The 24,776-nt window shown below is 41.4% G+C and overlaps 1 protein-coding gene across 4 annotated transcripts; it reads right to left on the bottom strand.

The window, feature by feature from the left end:
• Positions 1 to 12,657: 12,657 nt before the first annotated feature.
• On the bottom strand, positions 12,658 to 22,400 carry ARMCX2 (armadillo repeat containing X-linked 2). 4 transcript variants are annotated; one of them, XM_060138316.1, is made up of 4 exons: positions 21,873 to 22,400; positions 15,809 to 15,872; positions 15,417 to 15,489; positions 12,658 to 15,058 (listed from the first exon to the last, which is right to left on the bottom strand). In XM_060138316.1, exon 4 carries the CDS (start codon positions 14,927 to 14,929, stop codon positions 13,070 to 13,072), a length of 1,860 nt encoding a protein of 619 aa, XP_059994299.1. In that variant the 5' UTR covers positions 14,930 to 15,058; positions 15,417 to 15,489; positions 15,809 to 15,872; positions 21,873 to 22,400; the 3' UTR covers positions 12,658 to 13,069. The 4 variants fall into 4 exon arrangements, with proteins under 4 accessions (XP_059994299.1, XP_059994298.1, XP_059994297.1 ...); XM_060138315.1 differs by lacking the exon at positions 21,873 to 22,400 and adding an exon at positions 17,088 to 17,166; XM_060138314.1 differs by lacking the exon at positions 21,873 to 22,400 and having other exon boundaries at positions 15,413 to 15,489; positions 15,809 to 16,016.
• Positions 22,401 to 24,776: the final 2,376 nt, after the last annotated feature.

Below are 24,776 nucleotides of genomic sequence, written 5' to 3'. Positions count from 1 at the left end.
AACTTAGACATACCATGGAGAAAACAGTAGATCTTGAACTGATACTGTTTCAGTCACCCCCATGGAATGAGAAGACAAGATGAAAATTGTGAGTATTGCTATGGAAAATAAAAGTTGGATGTCTTACACACTTGAATTTGTGGACTGAGATTTATTCCAGTTACATATAAATACATACATATATACACACACGCATATTTGTATATGGATAGTAAACAAGCTGGAAGGATATACCACAGTGTATTAGAATGGCATTCTGTAGTAGCAGTAAGGTTACAAGACATTTACATTGTCTTCTTTGCCTAGTTAACTACACTTTTCCTTATTTTAGCTCAAATTTTACTCCTTGGGGAATTTTTTTCTGTCCCCTTTCTACCCCCTTCAGAGAGCTTTGATCTTCTGTTGTATATTCTTATATACCGGTGTCCCATTCTTTCTTTGTACTTATATGGAATTATAATTATACATGCACTTGTGTGATTATTTGATTAATGTATATCCCCCACTATTCTGTGAGCTTCATGAACGCAAAGACTTAGTTTTTCTCATCATTGTATTCTCAGTACCTTGCATAGGCACTCAATAAAGACTTATTAAATGGATAAATGAATATATTTCTACATTGTTTGAATATTTTACAATGATTGTATTAATTTCATTATTAAAAGAAAATAAAGATTATCCTATTTAGAACAAATATAAACATAGATCTTCTGGGCCAGTGATTATTTGAGGGTCACACTTCCTAATAAGAATGTGTTGGTAATTATAGCTTCTCTCTCCTGAAAAATCCACATACACCCTCCTTTCATTCCTAACACACAACTTTACATATACTTTAGGTATTTCTAGACTTGGCCAGAGAACACCTGGTCTAGGTTTATCAGTATGGTTAGTGGGTGAGAGCTCCTTGGACACTGGCCTAAGCCTGGCTGAGGGGCCACCAGGGAGGATGTGGAATGGCAGGCAGCAACCCTGCTGCAAGGCTAGGCTCCTCCTGGGTTCCCTGGAGTTTGGGAATGAGAGGCCTACCAGACTGCACTCCTCAGGCTAGGTGGGAGGTAGTAGACACGGTCCAGGGAGGCTTCTACTCAGGGAGAGAACAAGTGGGTCTGGGGGGCTCTCCCTGCAGCAATCACTTCTCTAGGCTACATGGAAACCCTCAGGTACAGGGGTCTAGGAGAGAGCGATCCCATTCTGTTTTCCATTGGTGGGAACAGTGCTCCCATCTATGTTGAGGCTGAGTTATCTTTATGGGAATTTGGGAGAGGGATGGAAAGGGCCAAAGGCATTTACCCAGGTTACCACCTTGGTCACTTGTTCGTGTATATTTTTGAAGTGAGCAACAGAGTCAGGTGCAAAGAATGAGAGGCTGTGGAATATGGGAAGGGGTTGGGAGACAGCACCTTATGCCCATCTTGACAGGACAGGGAGAATCACACCATCTTTGCAACCCTTACACTCTCAGCTGCCTCAGCCTCACAGCTCTTCCCTTTGCTCAGAGTTGAATCTCACTCTTCAGAAGGATTCAGTCTAAAAACTTACCAAATACTTTAAGCATGTGGGGGACTTCCCTGGCGGTCCAGTGGTTAAAGACTTCGCCTTCCAACGCAGCGGGTGCAGGTTCAATCCCTGGTTGGGGAGCTAAGATCCTTGTGGCCAAAAAACCAAAACGTAGAATGAAAGCAATATTGTAACAAATTCAATAAAGACCTTAAAAATGGTCCACATTAAAAAAGTCTTAAAAAACATACTTTAAGCATGTTTATAACACTTCTTATGTAGAAAAACAGTACAATCGTAAAACTTAATTGGACTAAGGCACTTGCATGAAGCAAAGCCTCCTTCTTAAGTTGGAAATATTTTTTACGATATATTTTTCCTCGAATTGATTCCTTGTTACTTTTTCAGTGAAAATAATTTCATTGCCTTTTTTTCTGATGGTAAAAATGATTGCATGCTGATGCTTATTTTTAAAAGGGCTGCAATAGTACTAGAAAATATGAGGAAGTAAGTACAAATCTCATGTTTACTCTCTGCCTCTACTACTGACTTCCTGCCCACTCTCTAACCCCAATCCCCTGCTCCATTTTGGTATATGGATATGGTTGTAGGGGAGATGGAAGACATTACTGCCCCAGGGGATTGAAGGCGGAGGGAGGGGGCCTGAGGATCAGACTAGTCTTGTGAAAGATATCGATGGGGCTGAAAACATTTGAAAACTGTTACCCAGAGTCAGAAAAAGCAGCCACTGAGACCAGCATCCTGGATGATTAATGTCTTTTAATAACATTTTATAATTCCTTCCACAAAGCTCTTGCCTATTGTGGCAGAGGCTGTTAATGCTCCCCAATATTCATGTTGTCTGCTTCCTCCTGGGTATCCAGCTAGATGACAATGGTAAGTGTTCCTTTTGATTGAGTGCAGCCATAAGTCTAATTGTGGGCCAAAGAATTGTGGCAGAAGTGATGTAAGTCACCTCCAGATTTTTCCACGTAAAACCTCTCCATGCTTGACCTGTGCTCTCTCTTTTCCCATCCACCAGCTGAATGGATGGACAGCGGAACCTCTCTGCTAAACTGAAACATTAACTTGAGACTCCTTTGTGGGAAAAAAATTATTATTTTTTTTATTGGAGTATAATTGCTTTACAATGGTGTGTTAGATTCTGCTTTATAACAAAGTGAATCAGTTATACATAAACATATGTTCCCATATCTCTTCCCTCTTGCGTCTCCCTCCCTCCCACCCTCCCTACCCCACCCCTCCAGGCAGTCACAAAGCACCGACCTGATCTCCCTGTGCTATGCAGCTGCTTCCCACTAGCTATCTACCTTACGTTTGGTAGTGTATATATGTCCATTCCTCTCTCTTGCTTTGTCACAGCTTACCCTTCCCCCTCCCCATATCCTCAAGTCCATTCTCTAGTAGGTCTGTGTCTTTATTCCTGTCTTACCCCTCGGTTCTTCATGACATTTTTTTTTAGATTCCATATATATGTGTTAGCATATGGTATTTGTCTTTCTCTTTCTGATTTACTTCACTCTGTATGACAGACTCTAGGTCTATCCACCTCATTATAAATAGCTCAGTTTCATTTCTTTTTATGGCTGAGTAATATTCCATTGTATATATGTGCCACATCTTCTTTATCCATTCATCCGATGATGGATAAAATCATACTTTTTTGAGTCTTTTGTTGTAACAGTTTTACCCTTTTATGCTACTATGACATTGATGGCTTTCTTTCCTTCCTTTTTTTTTTGGACCTCAGATGATGAAGATTACACTAATCAGATTCCTTCCTTCATATCATACCATTTGCATAGGTCTAATCAAAACCTTTTCCTCTTTGAAAGGCTTTTTGGCACAAGATCTATTCTGCTTATTTTAATAAATATATAAATAAGTTTTAAAAATCCCTCTTCTTTATTCATTCATATACTACTTTGTTTCTTTCATCTCTATTCCTCACTTCCATCTTCCTCCCAACAGGCAACTGTTTTAATATATTTGATGTGTATATTCTTGTTTGTCTGAGTTTCTTTTAGAACTTACGTTATTTAATATGCATGAATTTTTAATTTAGATAGTGGTATTTGCTGCGGTTCTTATTTTGGTTTTTTTTCCCACTCAGCAGTATTATTTTTATGTTACATGTTACTCTGGGTACATCTAATCTGTAGTTTCCAGCTTTTGCATGATGTACCAAAGTGTTCATCACTCTAATTCTTCATTTTCCTAGGAATAGAATCTAGACTGCTTTCAACTCCTTACTACCCCAAACACTGAGATGAATGTCCTCATATATGTCCCCTTATGGACCTGTGTGAGAAGTGTTCTGGAATATAAAAATGGAATTGTTAGGTCATAGGGTACATATATAATTAATGTGATTAAATACTGTCAGATTGCTTTTTGGAATAGCAGTGACAGTCTAAAATCTAATTAGCTGCCTGTAAGTGTATGAGTTCCTATATCCTTGCACCCTTACTAACACTTGGCATTTCCCATCTTTTGAATTGCTGGCCAAATAGGTGTAAGTGTACAGGTATCCTCTGCTTTTTGAAAGTTCACTTTTATGAAAGACTTAACCTTAGTAGCTCTTTCTGCTAACAGAAAGAAATCTGAAGAGGATTTTGCTTTTATGAAAAATGGAGAAAAGTGAAAATAGCAGTTCAGGGTTTGTTTTGCAGCAAGCCATTATAGAGGCAGCGTGCATCCAGAGCAGCAGGAGTAGCACCATCAAGCTCCTTCTCCCGGAACTACACTCAGCATCAAGCTACCATAGCTGTGAACTGTGTCTGTAAGCATCTGTGTTTTATCTCGATTTATTTTGTGCATCCGTTAGCAAGATGTGTCCTAAGGTAATTGTTTCTTCACTTTAGACCATTTCTGCTTATGAAACACTCTACTTTTAGCCAGTGGGGGAAACCTGTATTTATAATTATATTTTAATTAGCAATTATCTGATTAATAATGAGTTTGAACATCTCCATGTATTTTTAAGCATTTTGGTTTTCCTCTTCTCTAGGTATAATTTTCATATATTTTGCCAATTTAGGGTGGTGTGTCTCTGTCTTTTTCTCTTGTATTTGAAGAGTACTGTGCATATGCTAGATATTAATCCTTTGTTAGTTTAAAATATTGCAAATATCTTTTTTTCTATCTGTCTTCTATTAACTTTGTTCATGGCGTCCCTTATTGAATAGAAATTCTTATTTTTATATAACAAAATCTATTCATCTTTTTTGCCGTATGGTATGCATTTCTGAGATTTTAAGAAATTTTTGTCCAATTCTAGGCCACAAAGATATTCTCCTATATTATCTTCCATTAACTTCATAATTTTAACTTTCATATTTAGGTCTTTCATCCTCCAGAGTCCAGATTTATATTTGGTGTTAGGCAGGGGTCCAGTTTTATTTTTCTCCAAATCGAGAGCCAGTCTTCCCAATACCATATACTAAAGAGTCCATCCTTTTCCATTGATTTGTAGTGCCAATTTTATAGTATAAGCTTTTATATTTACTTAAGTCTGCCTCTAAGCTTTTACATTTATCTGTTTATCTCTTACATATTTCTTTTATTACTATGATATGGCAGGGACAGCTAGTAATCAATCACCAAATGATCTCTGTTTTTTCCTACTCTCCTGCCTGCCTTGCATTTATAATAATTGAGGCCATATGACTAGCTCTGGACAAGGTACTATAAGCAAAAGTAATGTGAATTACTTCTGGTTCAAGGTAGTTTAAAATCCTGTATAAGAGGCCACATTTGAGATGGAGGAGCCACGAGATAGAAGAAACCGCAAGATGGAAGAGTAACAACATGGAAGACTGAGAGCTGCCCAACCGGCATTAAATTTTATGTAAACAAGAAATAAACCTTTGTGTATTCATTGAGATTTGGGGGTTCATTTGTTACTGCAGCATAGCCTATTGTTATCTTGACTAATGATAAAATTTTGTAGTATATCTTACTATCTGGTAGAATCAGTCTCCTCTCTTTATCATTATTTTTCAAAACTGGCATAGCTCTTTTAGAGTCTTAATACTTCATATATATATATATATATGTTAGAATGTGTCAATCAAGCTTTGATAGCTATTTTTCGTGTTAAGCCACTTGCATTCCAAGTTGATCATGAAAAAATTTTTTATACATAGCTGGATTCCACTTGCTGATATTTTGTTTAAAAATTTTACATTTATGTTTATAGGTAAGATGTATAGTTTTCCTTTTTCATACTAACTTTGGTTTTGATATAAAGGTTAGTACTAGTCTCATAAAATGCATTGGATAGTATTACTTATTTCTGTTCTCTGGAAGAGTTTGTACAAGATTGGAATTATCAATTCCATCTGGGCCTATTTTGGGGAGCAGAGGGACTTTTAAACTACTGATTTAATTTCCTCAGTGGTTATAGGACTCTTTAGAATTTCTGTATCTTTTTGAGTCAGTTTTGGTAGGTTCTATTCTTCAAGGAATTCTAACATTTCATCCACATTTTCAAATTCATTGCATAAAGTTAATCATAATATTCTTTTATCTTTAAAAATCTTTGCTTACTCATTATTATGTCCTCTTGTTCATTGCTAATATTTTTTCTTAACACCTTTTTTTCCTTCATTAGTCTCACCAAAGGTTTGCTTTTTTTATTATACCATTCACAGGACCAGGTTTTGGCTTTGTTGATACTGTCTAAAGTATTTTTACTTTCTATTTTATCTATTTCTGCTCTTGTCTTTTTCATTCTTCTGCCTTTATTCTGTTGGTCTTTTTCTAACTTATTAATTTGGATGCTTATCTTATCAATGTTTAGCCTTTTTTTCTAGTCTAACAGATTAAAAAAAATAACTTTATTGAGAGATAATTCACCTACTAAATTCACCTATTTAAAGTGTACAATTCAATGTGTTTTAAGTATATTCATAGAGTTGTACAACCATCATCACCACAATCAATTTTAAAACTTTTTTTTTTTTGGCGGTATGCGGGCCTCTCACCGCTGTGGCCGCTCCTGTTGCAGAGCACAGGCTCCGGACGCGCAGGCCCAGCGGCCATGGCTCACGGACCCAGCCACTCCGTGGCATGTGGGATCCTCCCGGACTGGGGCAGGAGCCGTGTCCCCTGCATCGGCAGGCGGACTCTCAACCACTGCACCACCAGGGAAGCCCTTAAAACATTTTCATCACTCCAAAAAGAAACCCTGTACCCTTTAGCTGTCACTCTTCATCTCTCCTCCACAACCCCTCCAGCACTTGTCCACCATGATTCTACTATTTGTCTCTATAGATTCACCTATTCTGGACGTATTGTATAACATAAAGATTTAAGGCCATAAATTTCCCTTGAAATACCGTTTTTACTGAATCCCACAAATTTTGATCTTTAGCATTCTTATTATTATTCAGTTCTCAGTATTTTAAAATGTCCACTATGCTTCCTTTTTAACCCATTGATTATTTAGAAATATGTTTTAAAATTTCCAAGCACATGGATTTAAAAAATGTTGCCTTTTTATTATTGATTTTTATTCTAATTGCATTTTGGTCAGATAAGGTGAACTTTATGAAAGTCATTCTCAGAAATTTGTTGAGACTTGATTTATGGCCAACTATGTGATCAATTATTGTAAAAGTCCTGTGTATGCTTGAGAAGAAAGTGTATTTTCCTATTATTGGGTGCAGGATTCTGTTTATTTTCATTAAATCAGCTTGTTGATTGTATTGTTCTCTATTCTATAACTTTACCATTTTTAGTAAATACTTGTCCTTTAAATATTTTAGAAAAGTGTGTTGAATTATCCCATGTGATCGTTGATGTGTTCATTTCTTTTTTTCTTTACATATTTTGAGGTTACTTTATTAAATGCCCACACACTTAGAATTTTTATTTATCTTGGTGAATTGAACCATTTATCATCAGTTAAAAAATCTTACTTTGAAGTAATTATAGATTTACAGGAAGTTGCAAGGATAATACAGAGAATTTTTCTGTACCTTTCACACAGTTTTCCCCAATGGTTACATCTTACATAACTATAGTGTGATATCAAAATTAGGAAACTGACATTGGTACAATATGTGTGTATAGCTCTATGCCATTTTCTCTCACCATGGCAACCAATATTCTAAACTCTTCCAACACCACAAAGATCTCCTTTGTCTTATCTCTTTCTAGTCACACACACTCTCCCTCTCACCATCCCTAACTCCCTATTCCTCATTTCTATAATTTTTTTCATTTTAAGAATGTTATATAAATTGAATCATAGAGTATATGTTTTTTTTGAGATTGGCTTTCCCCCCCCAGTCAGTACAATGCCCTTGAGATCCACTCAAGTTGTTTTGTGTATCAGTAATAGTTCATTCCTTTTTATAGCCAAGTAATATTCCATGGTATGGATGTACCATGGTTTGTTTAACCATTCACATATTTTTTATCTTTAATAATGCCTTCTGTCTTAAAACCTATTTTTGTCTCATTAATTTAGCTCTTCCAACTTCCTTTTGGTTAGTGTTTACATGGTATATTTTTCTGACTTTTACTTTCAAAGTTTCTGCATGCTTATTCTTTATCATGTAGCTTGATTTTTTAAATCTGACAAAATCTTTTAACTAGTAAGTTTAGCCCATTTTTTCTTATTATGATTACTAATACATGTGAGTTTTGTGCTTTCTCTTTTTCTTGCTCTTTTAAGGCTTCACTTTTCTCATTTCTCACCTTCTTTTGGATTAAATTATTCTTCTTAGTGCATTTTTCCCTTTAATGCATTGGACATTTTACACTCTCTATTATTTTAGTGGTCACTCTTGCAATTTTATCATTCATATCTAACTTAAGTCTAGAGTTAATCAATTATATTAAGAATAGATGAGAGTCCCAATTGTGATTAATTTGGACTGATATAAACTTATGTTCTTAGGCACACTCAAAATCTATAATTCTTTTCTTTTTTGTTCTGATAATGCAATATCACCCTCAGCCCTAAGGTGTTTTCACATTTGAAAGTATGAATCTCAGTTAAGGCAGGAGGCAAATTGCTATTTATTTTCCTTATAAGCAGGGCACAGTGGTAACTATTTTTAAAAGGCCCAGAAAGGCTCAGAATTTCCCAGATCACCTACTTGAGTTACCAGTGTTCCCATATTACTAAAGAAATCTGATAAAATGGTGCATTCAACTGATATAACAATTAAGTAATTGAAAAGGCCAGTTTCTAAACTCATTCTTCAAGTTGTCTCTGACAGCTTTAAGTGGAGAAAGATTCACGCAGTAGGAGTTCATAATTGCTCTATTTTATCTTTTACATTGAATCAGGTATTCCATAATTTAGTCTACTCATTGTTTTCACTGGAATTTGCTCAATGATTTTACAAACAAACATCTGATCTCACCCAAATCCTCTTCTCCATGAAACCATTCTATGGGAGGAAAAACCTTGTCACCTAGAACCCATTGTCAGTGGGAAAGGACACCCAGTTAATTGTAGGCTATTAGTTTTCAAACCCAGACTGTGGAAAAAATTCTTATTTGCATTTTGCCCACCTCAACCCCAATCCCTCACGTTTTCTTGAGACTCTATTGCTTACTACCCACTTCTGGTCTTACTCTTAGTCTGTAGACTTTTGTTTAAGCACAAAAAGGGAATTTAAGGAAAGATGTTGTGATATATTTTACAAGTAATGGAAAAGTTGAATATCTGGCCTGATAAAGGATGGAAACAAGTGCAGCTCAGGGACTCCAAGAGCAGGAGTTTGTATCACTTCATCCTTGTGCTCTACCACTAAAATGACAGCCCTGTATTCTCAATTCTTGCATTTATCAGTTCATATTCTTTAAAAATAATTAAAGAAACCATGATAACTTTCGATCAAATTGTTTACCCAGACCAATAAATTAAAGCAAGGAAGGCAGGACTATTCAGTGCAAACATGGTTGTGAGAATTGCCCCCACTTCAACCATGCCCTGAACACACAATGTAGAAGGTAAAAACTATAGTACTACAGAATGTCTAAGGAATGTTTCAACAATCATGCTTAAGTAATAATAGAACACTATATAGTTGGTGCTCAATTCCTGGTGCCTGTTGTCATAATTTTACCAGGTTAAATCTTTCCAAAGAACTACCTTTTTAAATCTCAGCACCACCTGGACTATGCTGTTGATCGTTCTCATGTGATGATTTAAGACACAAAAACCTAGACTTTAGGAAATGAAATATTTGCCTATTGTGTGATTCTTAGCTCATTCATAAGACCAGACTACATGTCTCTGCATGGGAATAGGTTCCATCTGAAGGCGATGGAAATTTCCACTGCTAATCAGAGCAAAGGAAGCTGGTTAGATTACCTTCATATCTGGGATCAAGCCAAGAGACATTAATGCATCCATCTTCAGTATATGGGCTCAGATACCATCTCTACTTCATCCAGAAGAAGACATTACTGTTCCAGGATTGACATCTTTTCAGATTCTCCTTATTAAGGGTTCAAACAATCTTGGGTCTAGCCTCACCCAGGGTCACCTTGTTACCAGAGCAATGATATTCTTTATTAAATGACCATGGGTTTGATGTCATATGGGTTACAATGGTCACAGTAAAACTGAGTAAGATCAACATTAGGACCCAGAGTCCTCCATCATTTCTATCCTAAAAGGAGAAACAAAAAAAGGCTTTCACCTCCATTATTTTCACCACTGATCTCTTCAGAAAATCCTTAAATATTACGAGCTGTCAAGCCTATGGCTGTGGATACAAGCTTTCCAAAATTCTAATTTTGCTTGAAAGCTCAAATTTTATTGTTGGTGGCAAATACAGTCAGTTGTTTTTCTTGAAGGTTCACTTCATTAATTTTCAAGAAAATGTCTGCCCAATACTCAAGTCTGAAAAACCACAGTCTTTCTGCCAGTCATTCTTTCAAGTAAAAATGGTGTTCCACGTCAAAAGCAGCTAATTCAGTGCACAACTCAAATGATGGTGCAAACATTTTCCTTTGAGACAACCACTGTATTAAGCTATGCAGGAGAAGTGCTTTGTGCACACTTTGTGTTACAGAATTTTAAAAAGATATGCATTCAATCAACAAGATTTAATAAAAAATATAATTTTATTATAAATAAGGACTCCATTAAAGACATTTAGAAATGAAACTGGATTACAGAAATTTGTTGAGTGTGTGGCTGTAAAGAATTCAATCACTACTAGTACAGTTTGGGGACACTGCCTTGATCTATGCTGAGGCACCAGCAGTTTTACCAACCATTGTTTTATTTTGAAAATAATTTTGACCTTACAGTTTCAGGGACCTGTAGTGGTCTGTGAACTACACATTGAGAACCACTGATGTACAATATGATTCCAATTCTGTGTAAAAATACACTGAGATGACATAATAAACATCTGAAAGAATTTTCACTGACTTTCAATTGCAGGAGCCTTTTTTTGACTGATGCAACAGACTCTTACATATGGTGAATGTCTTTTCATGCCAATAATATAAAAGTACATCGCAGTTTTGTTTTTTTTTTTGAGGTACGCGGGCCTCTCTCTGTTGTGGCCTCTCCCGTTGCGGAGCACAGGCCCCAGACGCGCAGGCTCAGCAGCCATAGCTCATGGGCCTAGCTGCTCCGCGCCATGTGGGATCTTCCCGGACCGGGGGACGAACCCGTGTCCCCTGCATTGGCAGGCGGACTTTCAACCACTGAGCCACCAGGGAAGCCCTACATCGCAGTTTTTAACAGTTGCATACTATTTTACTGTGTGGACATACCACCTATTGTTTAGCCAATTCTGTAGTGTTAGACATTTAAGTTGCTTCTTTTTCTCTCTTAGAAACACTGCTCAATTGAATACCCTTGATATTCCTCTGTATACAATTATTTGATTATTTCCACAGGGAAAAATATCCTACAAGTGCAATGCTTGGCTGAAAGGCAGGTGTACCTTTAAAGCTTCTTATATAGATTACCAAATTGCCTTCCAGATAAGTTGTGCCAGTATATTAGGCCAAACTGTCCATTTTCTATGTGCCCCCCTCCCAGGAGTCCCTGTCTCTATTTCTGCCACAGCCTACCATACACCTGCACCAAAATGAAGGTTTCATGAGAGGTGTCAGGAGAGCAGGCTGGGTTTGGAAAATCTCTGCAACTTCTCCCATTTTCTTCTTTCATTGCTTCACTGGCCAGGGGGCAGATGAAGGAAGGTTTTCCTGCTCTTAAGTGAACTCAGAGGTGGGGGTGGGGTTCCCAAAAAGGCCTCACCACTGCCCCTCTTCCAAACAAAGGAGGACCTAGACCTCTAACCTGAGGGGGGAAAAATCACTTTGCACCAAGAGTCATTCTTTTTGTAACACTGCTCTTTCTCATCATTATAAATGGTGACTCAAAAAAAAGAAAAAAATGGAAAGAAAAAAAATGGTAACTCACTTTGGCATTGCTTGGTTGCCAGAACTGCCCAAGAAAGAGGGCTTTCTCTGTCAGAACCTGCACAAGATCATACAATCCTTCCTCTCTGTTGACCTATAGCCAAGATAGCAGATTTTGGTACATTTTTTGGTAAGCATCTCTTATCATCATTCCCTAACATTTCCTATAGCCATCGCCCTATTTCACTCTTCATCATCTCATGCTTGGTTTATAATTTCCTAACGAATATCTCTACACCTAACCCCATCACAGCTCCAATCCATTTTTCACATTGCCACCAGATTATTTTTCCTTTTGCCAAAAATGCCCAGTAACTCCCAGAAAATGACAGGATCATATTTCAATCTTCAGCTTGGTGTTCAGGGTCTTCCCTAAACTTTTTTTGCCCTACATTTCCACCCTTATCTCCCATCACTTCTATTCCCATACTTTCCATTCCAGGCAAACTGGTTACCTTCCTGTCACTGGAACAGATTTCCTACCTCCGTGTCTTTCTTCAAGCCATTTCCTCTCCTGGAATGCCCTTCTGTGTTTTCTCATGCTGTCCTTCAGGGCCCACCTTAAGTGTGCCCTTCCTCCTTGAAGCATTCTAGCCACTTCTGTTTCATTTAAACAGATAGCATATATTTGACAATGAGCATATGCTCAGGTACTGTAATCTTTTTCTATTTATGTACCTTATCTCTCCAGCTAGATTTTAAATTCAAGCAAGAGAACAATTTTTTTGTCAGTTGAAACATACAAGTTTATTAATGATACACAAATGAAGTCTTTGGTGAATAAATTCAAGTCAAAACAGATGATAGAAGTGTAGGCTATTCATGATGGACAGGTTCACTATCAATTCACATAGAGGAACCAGTAAAAATATTTCCATTCAAGCAGCACGATTAAAGTCACAAATGTGTTTTCAGTACAAGAGGACTATTTATTTGGTATTCATAAAATTATTCAGCTTAAAGCTGGAGACTGTCACAGATAACATCACTCTGGATGATACATTATTCAAAACTGGCAGCTGAAAGGATCCCTTTACTATATAAGCAAGTGGAAAAGCAGTAACTTTCAATTTTCATTGCTTCCAGACTGCAAAACCAGACATTTCTTCAAGTCTCTGAGACACATAGCCAATCAGAATTTGTCCACTAGTTTTATAACTTTCACTTTCACCAAGAGGTCATGGTGATCTGCTAAGGCTCGAATTTTCTTAACGCACACTCCAGATGTAGTGCATAAGTAAAAAAGGGAGCCTTTATTGAACTCTCTGTAGTTGAATACTTCTGCTCTGAGATTGTCATAGATGATCTCAAATAGAGTCAGGGCATTAATGAGAATTTCTGATTCCACATAAGAATTGTAGAGGGAACTAAATGATGATGGCACTTGGGTACTGAGCAGCTTTTTTAACATATCTGGATTTTCAGCAAAATTCGAAAGTATTTTCAAAATCTCAACCTTGATTTTTCCACCTCCCTGAGATAACAAACGGAAAAAGTTTGCAATGGAATTGACAAGCAGGTGCTGGTAGTCATTAGTAATAGTCATGTTTGTTAAAAATTTTAGTCCAACTACCTGTACTGCTGAGTTCAGGTTAGAGGCCATGATGTCATCCATCACTTTATTCATGTATACCTGAAGCCGGCCCTGATTTTCATAATTCTCACTCAGGTTGTTCATGGCCATTAAGGCTTTCTCCTTAATGTGGGGATCAGTTTTGTTGATCATGTTTGCAATAATCGGGAGGCCTCCCAATTTGCGAATTGTGTCTTGGTTGCATGAATAATTGGCATTGTTGCTCAGAGTGAGCAAAGCTACCTGTTGGATGAAAGGATCATCCGATTTCTGAAGCAAAGCAAGGACTTTCCTGAGATCTCGGACACCCAGAATCTCATCAATTTCATAAGGAAAGGGGCGCTTCTGCATGGGAACGGGTCTCTTCCCTCTCCCTCTCTGCTGGGTCTCAGGCTCAGAGTCTGACTCCGATTCTGTGTCCGTCCACCCAGACTCCCCTTCTTCAGAATCAGGAACCTCTGCCAGGAAAGCCTGTCCTCCATTAGCGGAGGCTGCGGCAGCTGCCGCAGCCCCATCTCCAGGGCGGAAGCCCAGCCCCAATTCGTCTACTTCAACCTTATTTTTCTTGCCTTTGCCCTTGCCTCCAGTCCGGGACTTGGTTCCACCCTTAGCTCCACCTTTGGGTACAGCTCCAGTAGCTGACCCGGCCTTAGGTATAGCCCCAGTATGAGCCCCAGGGGTTGTTTTCTTGGCGGCTGCTGCTGTTTTAGAGGACCCTGAAGTCCCAGGAGCCTCTGCAGCCCCACTAGGGGCTGCTGCCCCAGAAGGCACTGCAGCCCCAGAAGGTGCTGCTGCCCCAGAAGATGCTGTTGCCCCAGAAAGTGCTGCTACCACAGTAGGCGTTGCTGGTATGGAAGCCTCCCCTGCCTCGGTAGGTGGTGCTGCCTCAGTAGGAGCTGGTGCCCCAGGAGCCTCTGCTGTGCCAGGGGCTTCTGCTAATTTAGGAGCCCCTGTCATTGTGGAGGTCTCTGCAGCCACGGGAGCCTCTGCCTCCCAGGGAGCTGGTGCCACTGTAGAAGCCACTGTGGCTTCTGATTCAGCTTTAGGCCCAACCCCGGCCCCTTCTGCCTCCTGGGCCTGACTTCCTGCCCCACTCTGAGCCTTGGCACTAGATGCAGCTAGGGCCACTGCTTCAGCTCCAGCCATGTCCAGAGCAGAGGTTTCATCCTGGACCCTGACCTCTGCCCCAGTGTGGACTGGGGTTGGAGGACCAAATCCTGGCCCAAGGTCAATTGTGAATCCAGCCCTTAGTCCAGCTCTAGCCCGGGCTCCAGTCCCGGCCACAGCCCTGGTCTTGGGCTTGGCCAGTCTCTTCTTCATCTGGTTTCTTCCCCTGGCATATTTGTAGACGCAGTACCAGGCACTGGCCCCAATCACTATCCCAGCGGCTACACAGCCAGCATCCCGAACACGGCTCATGATGCAGCTGGAGTGATTCCCTGATCCAGGGTGTGGAGCTGGTGTGCCCAAGTGGGGTGCGTGCACGACAAGGTAAGGTGCTTCAGTTCAGGCTCGAAAGTTCTGCTGAGGTTGCAAACTAAGCAGGACCTGGGGTAAAGGATAAAAATGAGGCTTAGGGCTCTGGCTCACTTCGTGCTTAACCAGGCCTACTTAAAGGAGAGTTTGGGAACATAATGCTTGGTGGGTGGACTAGTACCCAGACACAAGTGTCCAGGCCTCTGTGTGCTGATTCAGGACCCTGGTTGTCTGATGTTTCTTACATCTTCATCCCTAGCCCTCACTGCCCAATGTAAATACATCTAATTTCCCAGCACCTAAATGGGGGATGAGAGGCCATATAGACTTCAGGAAAGCTGGTGGAGAACCAGAAAGAACCCCAGATTCTTCTCTGATTCCCTCACCCCCAGCCCAAAGGTCCCCAAATGATTCTCATACACGTACCAACCTGCTGGGAGCAGAAGCAATTTGCTCTTTTCCACCAGGCTTGTAGTTGTGCAGGGCCCAAAAGGCAGACAGACCTGTGGAGAGATCCCAGAAAGGGGGTTTCGGGGGCCTTTGGTAGATGGATTCTCTTCTTTTCTTGATTTGAACCCTTGTGGGCAAGTTTCCCCCTCTCAGGGCTCCTCACTCCCTCCATATCCCTTCCTCCTCAAATCCTTATTTAAGAAGGCAAATTTCACACCCCTTTCGCTGTACCAAAAAGGACAGGCCCAGGGCAAGGGTTTCTTATAAGGAGGAAGAAGATGGGGGAAGAGGAGCCCCCGGCTCCAATTTCTGCTCTGGTTTCTGCCACACCATACCAGGGGTTCCAAGACAGTTCCCAGCCCCCACACTGACCTCCAATGATTCAGGGCTGTTTCTCCTTTCTTCAGTTCAGTTAGAGCTCCATCCTAAGGACAGACTGAAGGGCAGAAATACAGATAGCAAGACGTTGGAGACAGAGCCCGGCGGATGGAACGGACTGAAGACCAAAGTCCCCAATTGCCTTTCAGCATTCACATACCAGAATGACAAACGGTTCCACCTCTCAATTCCTTCAACTCTTCTCACCCCTCCCTTCGCACCCCAACCCCCGCCCCTGCGCAGACTCCCCAGGCAGTCAACCTCTCCTTCCCTTTGCCCCGCCCCCCCGTCCGCCATTTCTCCCGGACAGACGGCCACACCCCTTCTCCTGCACCGAAGCGGGAGGGGGCGGAGCGAGGGTGCACAGAAGGCTGGACGGGACGCGCGACTGGGGATTATGGCCAGACAATCTAGCGTCTCCTTCCTATGACCACCAGTCCTGCAGTCCCCAGCCCCCACGCCTAGCATCAGCCTGCACAACGGGTCCCCAGTGTCTGCCCTTTCGGTTTGAGGGTCATGATTTTCCACTGTTTCTCCGCTCTGGATTCCACCTCCCACACCCCATCGCAATCTCCTGTTAACCGCCATTTCTCCCGCCAGGGTACCCGATCTCCTTTTTCAGGACTGAAGAAACGGGGGTGAAGGGTTGTATGCGCCGGAGGTGTCTGGAAAGCAGCCTAGGACTTAGCACGGCGGTTTAATACCAGATTCTCTCAGGGCCTTCCCTCTTGTAAAGCCCAGAGCCAGACCGCCACCTCCCCTACAAAGGCTGTCACACCCATTTCCCAGCACCCCCAAAAGACGTGGGGTCGGCCGGGGGAGAGGGGAGGGTGCGGGGGCGGTGGTCGGGAGAGGTATCTGCAAAGTGAGAGTGGGAGTGAATAAGCCGGATTGTTTACTAATTGCGTGCCCCTCCGATCACCCTTTCCCCAACCTCCCCACTGGCCTTATATGCGCTGCCACGTTTATTTCTCTTCCCTCCTCCTTTCAAAACAGGACGGGATGTGGGGTGCGGGGCCTGAGTGTCAAAAACAAAACCAAAAAAACACTGGCTGGGAGGGGAAGTAAGCGGATTCTCCACAAGTATATCAGCGTCTTTACGTTCCCCCCTCCCCCTCTTCCCGCCGCCCACCAAAATGAGCTGCGACTGAGCGCGGGGGTCTGGAGAGCCGGCCAGGGGCGGGCGAGGCGGAGACACCCGCGGCCTCAGACTCCCTCATCTCTGGGCTACCCCTATTCGGGGGTGCCAGGCCATGCCCACTCCCACACCCACCTGCCCGATCTGGGGGAATTTTCTCCTCCTCCTCCTCGCCTGGGTTAAACGCACGGCAGTGCGCAGCGCAATAGAGTTGGTACCCAGAGGAGGACGGAGGACGGCGGTCAGGGCTTTAAGTACCTTTGCCAACGTCAGCTCCTGGTCACGTGAGGGCTGCATCGCCAGTAAGCTTGGGTCCCCAACTTCCACTCCCACCAAGAGCAGGAGCCCCCTCCTTTACCCCCACTAGCACCTCACCCCACCACATCAGGTCCTGTCACTCATTTTTTTGTCTTTGTAGTCCCAGAGGCCACAAGTAGCCCCTTCTCCTTGTGTTAGAATTTGCCTTTCTCTGGTTACTGGGGAGGGGATGCATCTTCTTGGAGGGCTATTGACAATTTTTGCTTTTCTTGTTGGGGAATCGTCTCATCCTTTCTTGGGCAACTGGATACTCTCCCCTCACTCCACCTCCAATCCTCCATCCACTAGTGCCCACCATTTACCTTGCAGTTGGGCCCCTGCTCCAGTATAGGTAAGGGGTAGGAATGGTAGTGGGGTCTTTACTTCTGTAATACGTCTCTGTTTTGTTTTTAAAGCTATCACCACTCTTTATTATTATAGTAAGAAAATACAACAAAACAAGAGTTCAGTGTGGGAAGCAGCAACAAAAGAAAAAGAGTAGGCATGTTTTAGAAAAAAGATTTCCCACTAATATTGGAAGACACCATTAATTTTAGTTAATTTTTACCACATAGAAGATTCTATTGTCCACATAGGAAATAGTTTTCAAAACATGCTAAGGCATTTGAATATCCAAAAATGGAATTTTTCTCAACAAGATAAGCATGTTTCCATACGATCTGTAAATTGATCCATGGAGAGATGTTCAGTTGTCTGATCTTATTTATTTTGGACAAATAATATCCTACTTTTTCTCCTTCTGGGACAGCTTTTAAGTTGGGTAAATAAATGATGCTGTCTTGTTCTCTTAGAGAAACACATTTATTTAATGTTCCCAAACCATTGCTGACTGCTGTGTGAACCTCTTGTAATTTGATGGCTGTAACCATGACAGTTTTGAACACCTGTCCATGGATTAGGTTCCAGTTTTGTGATTCAGCTCTGGGCAAAAGGAAGAACTATTAGACGAAGGAAATGATGGATATGAGGGATGCAGAGATGGTCAAATCCTTCCAGTCCTGTCAAGAGGGGAGGGAGGAAGGTGCTTGCCCTCCCACCTCTCCTATATTCCAGAACCTCTCATCCCCTGCATTCTGGCACCTGACTCTGTTGTTCATCATAAAAGTATACATGGACAGTGACCAGGGTGGTAAATGCCATCTTTACTCAGGTGACCAATTTGAGTAAATGCCTTTGGCTTCTTCCCTCACTCCCTCCCTCAAATTCCCACAGTGGTAACTTAGGGATGCAGAGAAGGGATTGCTGTTCCCACCTACCCCTGCAGCTGCAGGTTTCCACAAAGATTGCTGGGGGAAGCACCCAGGCCTGCCTGCCCTGCTCTGCCCTTATTCATGGTGTGGCCGAGTTAACCTTGTTCCTGATGCTGTCTGCTGCTATCACCTGGCCTGCAGCCTGTTGACCTCTCACCTCTGGCCTCCTCACCTCAGGGCACCCAGGGAGAACCCAGCCTTGCTGCAGGGTCACTGCCCGAGGCCCACACCCACTTTGATACTTCCTTAGCCAAATGTATACCTGGGCCCCAGGGTCTCTCCCCACTGACGATACTGATTAACCTAGAGTAGGCATTCTCAACTGGCTACCTCTGTGTTCTACGTGAAATTGTATGCAAGGTTTTGTTTTTGAGTGTATGTGTGATTAAGTGCATTTTTTGGGGGAAAGGGGAATAAAGGTCATTGACCTCATCAGTTTCTCAAGGGGTCTAGGATCCCTGCCCTAGATATTAAGAACCAATACAATGGCCTAGAGAGTCTGTGTTATATAAAATAGTCCAGATTAGAAATATCTTTTTTTTTCTGGTAATGAAAGTAATATATATATTAATGGTTAAAAATATTCAAAACAATAAGGAAATGTATAAAGCATGCAGGGAAAGAGCTCCATGATATCTTTCCCATTGCTAGTCACTGCTAAAGATTTCCAACTTTCTTTTTATGCACATATTAGTAAGTGCATTTGTGGTTATTAATCAAGTTCTGAATTGAACAACAATAAACAAATAATAAGCATTTAGAATTTGTATTGTAATTGCGGTAAATCTGCAGATTAATTTGAGGAACATTAGCATCTTAAAATTGAGACTTCCCCTCCAGGAATATGATATATTTCCATTTTGCTCAGATCTATTTTTATGTTTTTTAATCAAATTTTGTAAGTTTCTTCAGCTAAATAATTCCTATTACTTGTTAGGTTTTTCCTAGGTATTAGTAGTTTATGTTGCTGAAATGCTATTCCTTTCTCCAATTTTAATTTCTTATAGGTGATTTTCTGCTTAAGGAAAGTGTTCTACTATTATATATTTATTTTGTATCCGTCAATTTCTGTGATCTGTCTGATTAATTTCAATTGTTTTCAAATGATACTTTTGGTTTTTCCAGGTATGTATACATAACCATCTTCAAATGATGATTTTTTACATTTCTTCCTTTCCAATATTTATAACTTTTTTTCCCTTTTTTTCTGCATGTGTTATATTGACCAGAACTATGTTGAACAATGGTGGTGCTTGAGAACCTCTTGTTCTTGTTCTTGAAGAAAATGGGAATACCTCTTATGAAGTTTCATCATTTAGTGTAACTTTTGCTGTTTCTGATATATTTTATCTGTTTTTCAAGGTTATTTTTGTTTATGTTTACCAGTACTGCACAAAAAGTAGTAGAAGGAAATAATATCAGTGAGTAGAGGTAAGTCACAAGTTCTGTGGTCTTGGTAGCCCACAAAGAGTGAGGAATCTGCTAGGTCAAAAGAGCCTCTGATATAGTCTTCATCAGACTAAGGCTATTTTCTTTTATACTTAATTTAATTTAACCAATAATAATTCATTAAATTATAAATATATAATTCCTTACTGCACAGGCAAAGTTTCCACTATTCCTATTTTACTAATAGTTTTTTTGTTTTTTAATTTAGGACTGGCTGACTCAGTTTATCAAGTGCTTTAATTGTAAGATTTATTTTCTCCTTCAGTTTGCTGTTGCAATGAATGATGTAGATAAACCAGTCTCCCTTTCACTCTAGTCTCCTTAACTCCTCAAACTCCCCTTAACTCCACTCCCCTTAACTCCTCAAACTCCCCACCCACTTCCTCTTGTTTAGAGTAAATGCAAATGTCCTCACTACAACTGACTAGGCCCTACTCTCTTCAACCTTATTACCTTTCTGCCTCATCTTCTACTGCTCTGTCTCTAGCTCAGCGATCCTGGCTTCCTTGATGTTCCTGGAACATACTGGGCTTGTTACCTTCACAGAGCCTTTGCATTTGCTTGTCCTCCTGCCTGGGATATTCTTCCCCCAGATATCACCACACTTAGATCCTTCACTAACTTCAGATCTTTACTGAAAGGTCACCTTTCTAGTGATGCCTTCTCTGGCCACCCTATCTGAAAGTTTAACCCATCTCGACTTTTCATATCTCCTTGCTTTAAAATATTTTAGTATGTATCACTAACAGTATATATATATATATATAGTTTATTTACTTGTTTATTGTTTGTCTCTCTCACTACAATGTAAGGGCCACATGATTTAGAGATTTAGGTCTGTTTTATTCACCCTTGTAACCACAGCATGGAGAACAATGCATGGTATGTAGTAGGTGCTCGGTAAATATGTTGAACAAATGAATAAATAAAGAAATGGCTTTCCAACATTGCACTTACAACGACTCTCTTGCAGTCCAGAAATAAAGCCAGTTGGCTTTGCTGCATTAGCAGATTTATTAACTCTCAAATAAATGATTAGCTAAATCAGGGCTTCGTCATGTGACAAGATGTGGAAGACATTAATTAAGATTGCTTTGAGTGGCATGTATAAAACTCATTATGCAGTGAGAATGATTGTTTATGAAACATGCCTTTTAAAAAAATAATCTTTTTTTTTAATGAAAATAGTTCTATCATTATTTTGCCATAATAAAATTTGGGCAAAAAAAGAAACAGAATAGTGCTAACAAGAAAATAACAGGGCTTCCCTGGTGGCACAGTGGTTGAGAATCTGCCTGCCAATGCAGGGGACACGGGTTCGAGCCCTGGTCTGGGAAGATCCCACGTGCCACGGAGCAACTGGGCCCGTGAGCCACAATTACTGAGCCTGCGTGTCTGGAGCCTGTGCCCCGCAACAACAGAGGCCGCGATAGTGAGAGGCCTGCGCACTGCGATGAAGAGTGGCCCCCGCTTGCCACAACTAGAGAAAGCCCACGCACAGAAACGAAGACCCAACACAGCCATAAATAAATAAATAAAATAAAATAACAAATTCATTCCTACTCTCTGCTTCTTTTCCTGACACCCCTTCCACCGTCCCCATTTACAGGTATTTTCAGGACTGCAGAGGTGAACATTAAGGATTCCAAAGAAAAAAGGTGGAGGGAGCACGGAAAAGGACGGGACCATTCCCCAGAGAAGCAGTAGAATTGGCCAGAAGCTCAGGAGAAAATACTGCCCCTTCCAATAATCAAAGACAACACGTTTGTTGGATGTGCAAAGACTAGAAAGAGCAACAGTGTCCTGTGTGGTAATGGTGGTGGTGGTGGGGGGGGTTGGAAGGGGGCGGGTCACCCTCTGCTTTGCCAATAATAGGAGGGGAAATTTGGGACCCCGAACTCACCAGTGACGTAACTTCATGTGACTAGGAGCCTGTGTGCTGGTCTGTCCAGATAGCGGTTCTTGCTCAGGTAACCGGCTCCCAATTTCTTTTGAGGTGACGTGGCTGTGGGCAAGGAAGGAGGAGGACAAGAGGAAACCCGTCCTGATTCCTGCCGGTCACGGTGAGGGTGGGTATTGATTGGAGACTCTTGGAGTGAGGGTGGAGGGTAGCAGCACGACTTTCGAGTTTGGAGGCGCTTCTCTATTTCCCCGCGGAGACACCCGAACCCAGCCCCTTTTTCGTGTTGTGCCTTGTAAAAGGCAGCTGAAATGGTTGGCGTGGGTGACTCGAGCGGGCGGAAGGGAGGGGAGGAGGCGGTTATCGGGGAGTGGAGCGATGGGGGACTGTGAGGTGAGAGACAGGCCTGACCACCTGGACGGAGAAGCAAAGGTCCGGGTTTGAACCCACGTTCGGGTGTTGGTGCGTTCACCGCATTCACCAGAGCAGAGTCCTCATTGTCTCCTGTTTGTTCCTGTCTGGTTCTGGCTTTGGTCTGTCCCTGTCTGCTGGTCCATCTATCAGTGGGTTGATGATGCAAAAGAAAAAGAAGCTCAACGCCTCATTTCCTTCTTCCTTCCTCCGCCCCGAACACCCCCGCCCCCTTGATTGCAGTTTCAGACTCCTGCATCCCAGCGGCTCTCACTAGCCTGAGAGAGAGTCCCCTGAGATCTTCGCTCCAGCTGCAGCATGGGCCGCGCTCAGAATTTGGGCTTGATGGCAACAGGCCTGGTGGTCGGTGCTGGCTCCTGGTACTACATATACCGACTGACGTTGGGAGAGCAGAATAAGAAGAGGCCAGCTGATGCAAAAGACATTAATCCTGCCTACAAAAAGTTTAGAAAATACAGAAAACTGTAAGGAAGAAAATAAAAATAAGCCACCAACTACTATTCCTTGTCTTTCTATCTTTGTAAGAATGTGGATGTGTTTAACATTACTGCAATTACACTGTGTATGATATCCTGGAATTATTTTTTTCAGGTTACATTGAAGGGTATGCCTTTTATTAGTTAATGAAAATGCTTCATAAAGTCTTTTAACAGATTGTTTCATAATAACAGCATAATCATAATCTCCTTTTGTCAGCCTTTCAGATGGGAAAGAAATATTAGATATCTTAATTTTGTGAAAAAATAACCGTATATAGAAAAAATCTACATAGACTTACAAGAGGATGTCTTTCCACACTAGTTATAGCTGTGATAGCCATCATCCCAGATTCCAGAATGACCAGTTAGGCAGCTTCTGCTTGGCATAGAGAACATAGGAATTTGGTGAGCCTGGGAGCCCTGGGTAGGATCCAGACTTCCAGGGGCATCATATGGCCAGCAGGTTTGAGTTCCTTCTCTTTTCTTTGGGCTGTCAGGGAGCAGGCCAGTGGTCTCATCTATTCAAGGGACTCAGAGACCTCTCCCTTTTTCCATTGAGTGAGGGAAGGGATTTCTTTTTAGTGTTAGGGAAATCCTTCACTCCCTGAACTTCATTTTTCACAATGGACTTGGGGTATGGAGGAAATAAAATCTGGGAAGTCCTGCCACAAACTTTCTCTGAGGCAAGGAAGTACAGAACTGGCTGGACTGAGAAAGGGAAAGCAGAGAACACAGACAGCCATAGAGATGAAACATAAATTAATAGCCTTGTGTCTTAAGTGGAGTTCCCTAGAAGCAGAGCCTGCCATGGGGATTCTTCTGAAAGTAGTTTATTGAGGGAGTGTTCTCAGATGAAACGTGTATGGAGATAGGAGAGCAGGATAGGACAGGGGAAGAACCTAGGCATAGCTGTAGTTCAGCTGAAGTGTAACTTCAGCTTGAGCCCAGGGCAGATCTGGGATGTGAAGGGCGCCACAGAACTGATCCATTGTGAGACAAAGGAGCCAGGCTTTTGTATCCACTGACCGAAAGCCTTGGTGTATGGGTGAGTTGGAGTGAGAGAAAAGGGGTTTTAGTTCCAAGGTATCCTCTGACAAGGGTGTGACTGTGAATCTTTAGCAACCAATGTTCATAGCAGCTTAGGGGGATGGATGTACTAGCCCAGTAAGTGGAATCTGGACAGGGCATAAATAGTGTCTACTAATTCTACTATAACTAACCAATCTGCATTATTTTTTTATAAACCTATCATTGTTATTGTATAATATTATTTTTTTCCTTAATTTTTAAAAAAAGTTTTGAATTTTATTTTATTTTTTTAATAAAGCAGGTTCTTATTAGTCGTCAATTTTATACACATCAGTGTATACATGTCAATCTCAATCTCCCAATTCAACCATTCTGCATTCTTGTGATGAAAATGTGCTTCCTATCCATGTGATCTTCCCATCAGGAAGCCTTAACTTCAGCATTACTAGCTGTGGAGTTATTTCATGGGTGCGGTCTATCAGGAAATGCCCAGCTTCTCCATAAACAAAACAAAAAGAGGAGAGTGCTCGTACTTCTCTAATCTTCTAGCGTTTGTCTCAGAAACACTCTCCCTCAGAGGCTAATTTTCTCTCTACAACCTGAGTAAGAATCAAATCTCCTCCTTCAATGTACAGATTTTGGAGGGGCGCTGTGTAGCATGTAGTTTAGCACCTTGCAAAAATGTGTTCTGCCTATGAGATTGTAGGCTAGTACAAAGGTTGAGGGATGTTTAGATATAGGATGTATGGCTCTGGCCCATTTAGAACAGGCTTTGGCAGGTGTTAAATTGACTGCCATACAACTCTCTTCCAAATTCTTGAAACCAGCCGAGAAGTTACCAGAGGAAGGGCAGGTGCTATTCACCTAGACCAGATGATCCAAGCAGAGGTGGGAGGGTGTCAAGGCAAAGGGACCTTGTTAGCCTGACAAATGGGTTGCCCATTAATTTAACATCTATGTAATGGCC

Source organism: Lagenorhynchus albirostris, chromosome X (genome assembly GCF_949774975.1).
Source record: "Lagenorhynchus albirostris chromosome X, mLagAlb1.1, whole genome shotgun sequence".
Taxonomy (NCBI): domain Eukaryota; kingdom Metazoa; phylum Chordata; class Mammalia; order Artiodactyla; family Delphinidae; genus Lagenorhynchus; species Lagenorhynchus albirostris.
The sequence above is the reverse complement of the archived record's forward strand: the minus strand, read 5'-3'. Positions and strand labels throughout refer to the sequence as shown.